Here is a 10044-nt window from a genome sequence, read left to right on the forward strand (position 1 = left end):
ACCAAGAGCTATTCAGAAATTTTGCCCTTGAAAGGGTCAGTCAGTTGGTAATATAACTCTTATTCTCATCTGTTCTAAGTCCAAGAGTTGGGAGGGAGGGAGAGAGAAGTAGCTTAGGGTAGAAATCTAAATTCTCTATCCATAAGCAGACTTTACATGAAAACAAGCTGCTACACAGAAACTGAGGAAACTGGACTGTAACAATGTCTATTAGTCTAGAGCAGTCTTAGGCTATTCTTGTGCTGTCTCCCTTCCCATAAAGTGTCCCTGATTGTGAGGAGTGCCTATGGTAAAGAGTGGTTCTGCCTTATACTGCACTTTGAACTCAATTGGTATAAGACATTTTTGACACCAGGTCTTTCAGATTTAGATCAGCACCTGAATGTCCCCCAAGTCTTCTGTTCTAGGGTAAGGAAGAAAGGCATTGCTGAGCTGCTTGCTGAAGATTGTAATGATTATGTGGCTTTTGTTCTCTTAATTGTCTGAGAGCAGATCTCTGGGAGGGAGGGAGGGAGGGAGGGAGGCAAGAAGGGAAGGAAGGTCTTAAACTTCGGTTCATTTCTAAGAACGTTCTGTCAAGGCCACAGGGAGTCCTTATGCCAAAGGCATCCATAAGAGGAGTCCAGTGTCCCTCAAGAATGGGTGCGCCTTTTAGTATTAAGCTCCTTGATTGGTTGGAAGCCACCCACAGGAAGTGGAACCTAGGCAGTGCCATGGATTTCTGAGCCTAGTGATAGAGGCTGTCAGTCAAACATGCTCCCTGCAGTTAGATCTGAGCAGCATGTTTTCATGGCCACCACAATCCATTCTTGCACTGTATAGCTGTCCTTCAGATTTGGGGAGCAGCATCTCCATAGTTCCCATGAGCCCTTGCTAAGGGTAAATTAGTTGAAGAAGGTTGATGGGAGAACTGCAGCCCCAGTCTCAAACTCCTATGAGAACCACAACTGTCACTCATCTTCTCTTCCCCCTGTCTATTTGGAATTCCTTTCACCCTCAGCTATCACCACTGCAAATCCTGGTGGCTTATCTGATTGTAGTAACATGATTCTTCATTTCTAAGGAGGATGAACCCTTGGTAATCATACTCTTCAAATGTGGGGATTGTTGCATATGTACATTCCTGCTTAGAATGTGGCATGGGTACCAGAAAAATGCCCAAATGGATCCCCTGGCTTCTCATTTACAAATTCTTCCCTGTTCCCATTGTAAAAAGCAGCTGCCTTTTCAATTAGGTCAGTTACTTCTGCCAGTAAGGTAACTCCTTCCCTGTTGGTTCCTGAGCACTGGAGTCCAAAGTAGCCTGATGGCTGCTATAGCCTGTGGCTCAATAGAACCCTTGCAGTATCCTAGGAGGATCAGGACTTCCAATACTGCAGATCCAAGAGTTCCTGGGACAGGAAGCCAAAGTCCCTTAGTAGATCATGGAGACTGTAGAATACTCCTGTGTCTACCCTTTTGTTCCTGGACTCCTGTATCCTGTTGGGTACCAAGCACCAGATAGAGATTTGATTTAATGCCAACATGGCATCTTAAAGGAAGATACTCTATTTTTGTGAAGTGTTACCTCTGAGCTGCTTTTTTAGCTGTGTTTTTAGAAGACTGCTCCAGCATTCTGAGGCCAACTGCTCCTGTTAATTCTTCCAGTGGATTCCCATGGCCATGAGCCCTATCCTGCATATCCTACTGTGAAGAATGTCCACTCTTCTGTTACTGTGTCATGTAGGATCTCTTGACCATAAATCAGCCATTCACAAAGCCTCAAAAGTAGTGCTGGCCAAGGCTGTGTGGACAAGAAAGGCAAATCCACATCCAGAAGTACACAACATTGGCAGTACAAACCTTCATTGTATTTGACTTGCCATTAAGTGGCCTCTTTGAGGAACAGTATTATGTATGGGTTTCAGCATTGATCTCTATTGCTGACCTTCAGAGGCAGCAGTAGCTACTCAGCCTTGTTCAGTGGGACTCAACTTGGATGGACCCACACAGTCTCCTTTGCTATTACTGCTGCCACTCTAAAAAGCCATCACACCAGTTCTGAGCTGACTGCTGATGAATGTCAACTGGCATAATCACCTCAATGGCTTAGTTGTTCAGAGCCTCTCCTGGTGTATGCTTTATACAGATAGAAAGCTCTTCAATTTGGGCTCAAGTCCCCTATGCGCATCTTTATACCTCCCAGACCTCTTTGCTTTAAATCTCCTTTTACTCTCTAGGCCCCTGTCCAAAGACTTAGATTCTCTTGGACCACTTGACCTTTCACAGAGCATGAATGACCCATTGTACCACTTGAAGTTGTGCCAATTGGGAAGACTTTGGTTCTCTACTCTTCCAAAGCTTCAAGGCCACTCCTGTCCGTAACTGTAATGCATCTGCCACCCATTTTAGGCCATGCTGTTCTGTATGGATAGATGTCTTTGTGATTTGTCCTGCATAGCTGACCACCTGGACCTGCATGTACACAGGCAGGCTAAGGAATATTGTTAGACTCGTGCTGTGTGAATAACCTTGGGAGCCTAATTGTTGAAAATATATTATCTGTCCTGCAGGTCAGAACTGGCCCTTCTGTTCTGGATGCCAAGAGCTACAAATCTTGTCTCCCATCCCTCCTGCTCCAGGCTGGGCTGGCTCCCGGAATGGAACCCCGGAGGGATGGCAGACACACATAGCCCAGGCTCCTTGAAAATCTAGAAACACGCTAACATAAAAATGCAGCTCGCTCCCAACTGCACGTAGGCAAACAGATGTTTAGTTTCAAACCCTATTATTTGCCCTATAAATCTGGCCCATATGGGGATGATCAGTTGAAAGTCTCCCTTGAGGGGAGGATGCTCCACCCACGCCTCTCAGTCAGGACTCCAGCCTGGCTGTTTCACGGGGCTTCCCCAGCTAAGGAGGTTGGCTGTTGTAAGTACCTGATTTGTTGTAACTTTGCCTTATTATTTATTGCCTACTATTACTTTCATTTATGTGTAGATTCCTTTCTCCTATTAGATTTCTATAATAGTTTTCTTCCCTTTTCTAAGCCAAAACATGGCTATAAAATCTTTTTTTGCAGAACACATGCCTTCCCAACCCATAATGCAAACCAATCCCTGGCTTTTTCCTCTTTCAGTTGGTTTAATAGACCCCTCCATACGGCCATTGATGTGATCTGGGGGAGAAGGACTGATGCAAATGCTGTGGAGGACAGGAGTCTGGATACTTCCTCCTGCAGCTTATGCCCTCTGGCCTTTCTAGGTTTGATCCTGGATTAACCACTTCCATCTCTCACTGCTGCTGGAGCTGTCCAAGTTTGACTTAGTGGATCTGACAGACTGAACTCATAATAGGCAGTTATGGATACATGATCGACTTGTTGTCCCATGGCCAAATGTTGTCTCTACAAGGGTGTAGTAAAATGGAGTTAGTTATCGAAAGTTAGATAACTTTGTGCTGTAAGTGACACAGCCTGGTTCAAATACTTTGGGCGTGTGTAGTAATTCCATAAGCTTCATGCTGTTTCTCTTCCCCTTACTGACACCTCTAACACCTGAGTTTGCCAGTTCCTCAGGCCTACATGGGAGTGATGTGTGCACCACAGCCTGAACCTGCAATAGAACCTTTTCCTGCTCTGGGCCCACTCAAAGCTGGAAGCCTTCCATGTCTTCTGGTACATGGGACAATGCAAGAGTCCTAAGTGAGGAATACATTATCTCCAGAATCCAGTGTGGCTTACCATGCACTGTTTTCTCTTTGTGGTAGAATTTGCAGGATAAAGATCTTCACTTTAGTAGCACTTCTTATCCATTGGACCTCTAAAAATATTCACTGAAGTGCTAGGTTCCTGAATATTCTTAGTATTTGTCTCCTCCTCTGGAGCATATGTGTCTTACTAAGGCTTTCACTGCCCACCTCTTTATTTTGTCCAATGAAAACATCCTTGTTGGATCATTGGGATATTCTATGGGATGTCTAGTCCTCTTAGGACTATATTATGGCACAGGAGGGAAGAATTAACATGCCCCTGAGGGAAACTGAGGACTATTGCCTATCCCATGTGAATGGAAACTGTTTCTAGTCTTCTATAACTCTAATAAAAAAAATCTGCCAATTAGCCGAGTTCTCTACCATGGACCTGGGAAGCATTTTTTTAATGAATTTTTGGAGATTTTCAATCAGCCTTCCCCTCTGTACTAGCTCTTACCTCACAGTCTAGGAATACCATATGGTAGTTATTTCAACTCCAGTATGGTGGTTGTAATCAGTCACTAAGTGGCTGAAGAAATGACCACCAGGTGAGCTTGTGGAACCAAGATATACTGACCTGGACTTTGTCCAAGACCCCTCACTAACTGGACTCTACTACCTTGAGTAGAGCCCCAACTCTAATGGAGGGACCATAATTATGCTTTCAGTTTCTCACTATCCGTGTCAACCCAAACTATTCAATAATCCTCAATGTCTAGGTATTCTCCTCTCCCTAGTATAAAACAGCCTAAACAAATGGCCATAGTTACCTTTAGGGAATATCATAGGGGATCATAATATATAATTATGGTTTATCAGAGTCCTTCCCCTTAGGGATCCAGGTACCTCTTGGGTTAATGAGTTCTAGATCTAAAAATTGGCACAGGTTTGAGAACTGAGCAAGAGATAGCTATTGCAGTGACCATCCCTAACCTTCTATCCATTTTGCTTTGTTCTTCTAGATGGTAAGCAGAGCCTTGCTGGCTGCCCATGTGTTTTGGCCTTTGGGGCCCAATACACCCAAACAGCTCTACAACTTCCTGAAGGCCAAGCCCCTTTGACTTTACTAGTTCTTGAGTATTTTCAGCCTTCTGACTTGGTGGTCAAATGCTTCCCCTTGGCCTCTTGCTGCATTATCCCCATAGATCTTAATGAGCCTACACCAGTATCTACCTTTGCTGTCACCAGACCTAGTAGACAGAGAGCCACCACTGAAATTCTCAGTGGTGCTGGCCCATTTCACCAGGTTACGATGTCTTTGAATGTTGTCTCATGTCCTCCAACTGAACATAATTTGATGATGGATCTTCTGTCCTTACATAACAATCTGTTATAATAGGATTACTTCCCTCTATTTCAGCCTTCTAGGGCAACCTAGGCATTTTCTCTTAGCTGATCATTAGCTATCATTGTTTTCAGGTTTAGAGGAGCCACTCTAGTAGTGAGTTTGTACTATCTCCTAGGGTCTTTGCAAGAGTGATAAATCCCACATACCATGAAAGTGCCCCACCAAGTTGAATTTTTTTTCATCTAGTCTTAATATTCCATTACATTCCCCCTGATCAAATACTCCCAAAACCATTCCCGGGGTATTCCTTTCTCTTGTCAATATGTGCTAGCTAATTTTGAGAACTCCTTTGGTATATAGTTACTTTTTTCCCTTCTCAGACCCTATAACCCTAGTTACCAGCACAGCAGCAAAGAGGAAAAGTGAGGGTGGTTCCAAGGGGAACACCTGGTGCCTCACAGAAGCTACCCCTTACTAGGGAAAGTGGGTCCTCTGAAAGCCAAAGCATTTGGGGTAACTATAGTGTCAACATCCTCAAGGGCAGGCATCCAGATGTCCCCATACCATGTTTTAGTTTCTCAGGTTTTCTAAAAGAGAACCCCGTCTCTGTTTGGCTGAGTATTCAAACACTTCTGGTGCTCTGTGCCTCTAACAATGGTCTTTGGCCACTCAGCTGTATATCCTTCCAGGAGATAAGGACCTTCTCATTAGTTAATGAGACAGTGTTGGATTTTAGATGGCAACAGCCCTTTCTTGCACTCCAGCAAGAGTTGCCCTGAGAGCCAGTGAGCACATACTTGGCACTAACTCTTAACCTCTTCCCTTGGTCCCCAACCATGGTGGGGATGGGCAAAATAGGACTATGCTTTTGATTTTTTTCATTCATATGAAGAATATTTGACTCTTCCCAAGCTCAGACATAAGTTTCAGGAAAAGAAAACACCATGATGGAAGGATGGGATGGGATAGAATTTAGATATATTAGAAGAAATAGGCATATAATCAGAACCCTAAATGATCACACACTTAGATACCCTAGTAGTGAGGCAATTAACTGGAATAGCCAAAGCAAAATGAAGTCCATTTTTCTGGTTGTCATGTAGTGATCTTTCCTTTGTTCTTCACTACTTTCCTTTATACTAAGCTCTGTGATCATTTTGTTATACACCTGAAGCCTAGTAGACACAACATCTTCCTGCCTAGTTATAGTTAGGGATTCATAATCAAACTTGGATTGAATCCAGCTCTATCCTTATGAGAAGAGACTGATAAGTGCATTCCCAGGTGGGAGTAAGGAGTTTAGTGTCTGCTGTAAAAGGAACATTAAATATACAACCATTCAGTCCTTGGGGAAGAGGTTTGTCAACTTTACCATGGCTAAGAAAAATGTGGGTCAGAAGGACCAGAAGCTTTCAAGTTTTTTTTAAAAAAAACCTGCCAAATTCCTGATTTTACCTCTTGTAAACTGAGTCACTGTGGACAATTCTATCACTTCTGGGAATATCAACTTTTCTTATCTGCAAAGCAGGGATGATAATTTCTGCCTGTACAGTGTGGTTGTAGGGATTACATTAGTAACTTTCCAGCAGCTACTTAACTAGCAAAATGCTTTAAAGTCACCTTGTAGATACTGAACTAATACTTAATTTAGAAGGTAAGATCAATGTTCCTAGACATAGTAGAATTAATAACTTCATCTTATTTTGTGATTGATTCAAAAGACCACACATCATGATCAGGGATCCTACAGATGGACCCACAGAGTTCCTGTGCAAAGAGGAGTCACTCTTTTTCATGGAGCCCTCCCATGCTTCAGGCTACTTGACAGGAGTAAGCCTGCAGGGGAAGTACAAGGGTCATGTTGAGACCTGGTCCTCTTGTCTCATTAACCTGACATTTTTTCCAGGCCATGTTCTTCTAGAATACTCCATGCTTTCTTAGTATAAGCAGTTTTTAACAGCATCTCTGTTAAAGGCTTAAATCAAAACTGCTTTGCTTGTTGCTAAGGCCACTTTAATGAAATGACTCCAGTTTTTTAGGATTTACTTAAAACATACACAGAAAACAGACTGAGTAGAATGTATTAAATAACACAATATATTATAAACTCCAAAGCGTTTGATCTATTCATCTTAGAAACCTCATATGCAGTTTTAAAAGCAAGGGTATTCTGTCCTATTTCCAATGTGTAAAATGTGAACAATACTAGCTACCTCCTAAGATGTCAGGATATCTATAGGACTTACATAAGTGGTGACTGAACACTAACCACTATTTGTATTACTGATGTCCTCATGATTTCACCTTGACAGCTCAAATACCCTTTAGTCATTAAAAAAAGAAAAAAGAAAGAAAAACTACCCTTTAGAATTCAGAGTTGTCCTATCTTGGCATTCCTTTGGAATCACACAAACTGGAGAACACTGGGCCTAACATTCCAGACTGCTTCAAGTTCCCATTTGGCAAGCTGCCCGCCATATTTCAATACCTTCTCCATGTGCTTATTTGAGAGAAGGAAGTAACAGTCATTTGGTCTTAGTTTCTATCTTTAGGATTTGGAGAAGCCGCTCATGGATCTGCTTGCTATGGACAGCATAGACAATGGGATAAAGGATTGGAGGAATAAGGAGGTAGAAGTTGGCCAGTAGAGTGTGGATTGGAGGAGGCACCTGGTGACCAAATCGGTGAATGAGAGAAGAAATGGCAATAGGAACATGAAAGATCCGAATGGCACAGATGTAAGAACCACATGTCCCCAGGGTTTTAAGCTGGGCCTCAGGTGTGGCCAGCCCCATCACAGCCCAGAGAATCCTCACATAAGAGGCAGTGATGGCCATGGAGTCCAGGATCAGGACCAGAAAGCCAGTGCTCAGCCCATAGACATCGTTGACCCTGATGTCACCACATGCCAAGGTGACCACGGCCATGTGCTCACAGTAGGAGTGGGAGATGACAAGAACTTGGTAAAGGGGTAGCCGCAGGCAGATCATCAAAGGCAGAGGTCCAATGTACAGTATACCCCAGAAGAGGGCAGCAAGCCCCAAACGTCCCACCACAGCATGAGTGAGCACTGTGGTATGACTGAGTGGGTTGCAGATGGCTACATAGCGGCGGTCAAAAGCCATGGCAAGGAAGATGCCTGATTTGACTATGGCAAAGCAGTGGGTGAGGAACGTTTGGGCCAGGCAGGCATCCAGGCCAATGTCCCCAGCACCAAACCAGAAGATTCCCAGCAGGTTGGGCATAGTAGAAGTAGACAGAACCAGGTCGATGACAGCCAACATACACAGGAAGAAGTACATGGGCCGGTGCAGGCTATGCTCCACCTTTACCACAGCCAAAATGATGACATTCCCCACCACAGCAACCAGGTACATGGAGCCAAAGGGGATGGAAAGCCACATATGCAGGGACTCTAGCCCTGGGATGCCAGTGAGCTGGAAGGAGCTGGGTATTGAACAGACATTGTGAGAAGTGAGCATGATTCATAAATGAACCTTCTCACTTGTGGCCCAAAATGCAGTAGAAACTTTTTCTAGAAATAAAAAAGAATATTTTATTCTTAGGTTCTATAATAAAGAATAGGATCAATGATAAGATGCCACAGACTTTCTTAGAAGAAACTATGGAACAATGTCCTAGTGGAAATGTCATGTTAATTATTTTATGGTATTGACAAAAATTTGCCAAGTTCAAACTGAGTACATATTAAATGAATGTAGGAGTATCTCTTTATAATAGGATTCTCAAAGAGTAATGTGCTTGCATCAATAAATACAATGACCTGAGGCAGACCGGTACTAGTTTTTAGTCCTTTAACTCTGTCGGTAGGTTATGTGGTATCTCCCAGGATTATATTAGAAGATCTCAAAATGAGAGGTCCTTGAAAAGAAGAGACACGTTGATGCTGAAAGATACAGTGACAGACTTCTAGGGCTGTCTAGGCTCTATGGTAAATCAAAGTTTAAGCTAGAGGCCAGCATTTGCTCATGCATGAGCTGAAACATTTAACCTACAGGCCAAAAATCACAAAGCAGAGACATTGGCCAATGAAGGACTTTGGAGGATGGAAACAAAGGGATTCCTGAAAGGTGAAAGCGCTGAATGTAACTCAGTTTGTGTGTCTGCCCAGAGGCAGGTCCTTGCAAGGGCCTTCTCCCTTCATGGAGGCTGAATAGAGGAGAAGATTGCAGAAGCAAAGAGGGTTATCCTCAGGAAGAAAGAAGACACATTCAGCTCTCAGTGGCAAGAAGCCTAGAGGATGAGTATTTGGCCAGAGAAGAAATCCCCTACTCAGAGTCCAGGACAACTGGCTTAAAAGAGAGATTAGTATTTTGAAAAAAAAAAAAAAAAAGACAAACCGTTTTGGGGTCTTGTTTGTTCCAGGATCTAAACGATGATACCAGAATGTGTTTCCTATCTATATTAGAGGAATGTCAAGGATGTGGAAAAGCCTATAAGAAGCTTTGTCTTCTAGATCTTGAGCCTTGTAGGGTTGAATATAGCAGGGTAGTTAGTAGTCTGGACTTTGGGATTTTCCAGATCTGGTTTCAGATTGTGGCAGTAGGAGCTGACACAAGTGACGTTATCCTATCAGTTACACAACTGACTTCATTTGACAACAAATTTAAACAGTTGTGGCCTAGAGGAGGCATGAGGATTAAAGGAGAATCCAATGATCTGACACATTAACACTAAGCATTAGCTCTTTCTAGTTGTTGAGAATAATGTTCAAAACCAAAACTACATCCAATAAAGTTCAAAAAAACTTTGGAATGCTTATCTCTGTAGGGAGCCGTGGTACTGGGAGGAGGACAACCATAGTAGTGACTTTATCCCACAGAATTCCTCTCCCTGAGCTGGGTTTCCTCTCTAACTCAAGGTTCTCTTAGATCACTACAAATGGGAACAGAGTGTTGGCAATAGCCGTAAAAAGGGAAGGTAAGAAGGCTCAGTCAGTGGGGCTGGGCAAGACAAGAGCACACAGGAACCAGCCTGTGATTGGAGTGACCAGGTAAGCTCAG

General features: G+C 43.2%; 1 protein-coding gene across 1 annotated transcript; it reads right to left on the bottom strand.

Moving 5' to 3' along the window:
- Positions 1-7545: 7545 nt before the first annotated feature.
- On the bottom strand, positions 7546-8502 carry LOC110593458 (olfactory receptor 52M1-like). The gene has a single exon (XM_021704723.1). It carries the CDS (start codon positions 8500-8502, stop codon positions 7546-7548), a length of 957 nt encoding a protein of 318 aa, XP_021560398.1.
- Between the last annotated feature and the right edge of the window lie 1542 nt (positions 8503-10044).

The sequence above is a fragment of the Neomonachus schauinslandi genome, chromosome 11 (assembly GCF_002201575.2).
Source record: "Neomonachus schauinslandi chromosome 11, ASM220157v2, whole genome shotgun sequence".
Taxonomy (NCBI): Eukaryota; Metazoa; Chordata; class Mammalia; order Carnivora; family Phocidae; genus Neomonachus; species Neomonachus schauinslandi.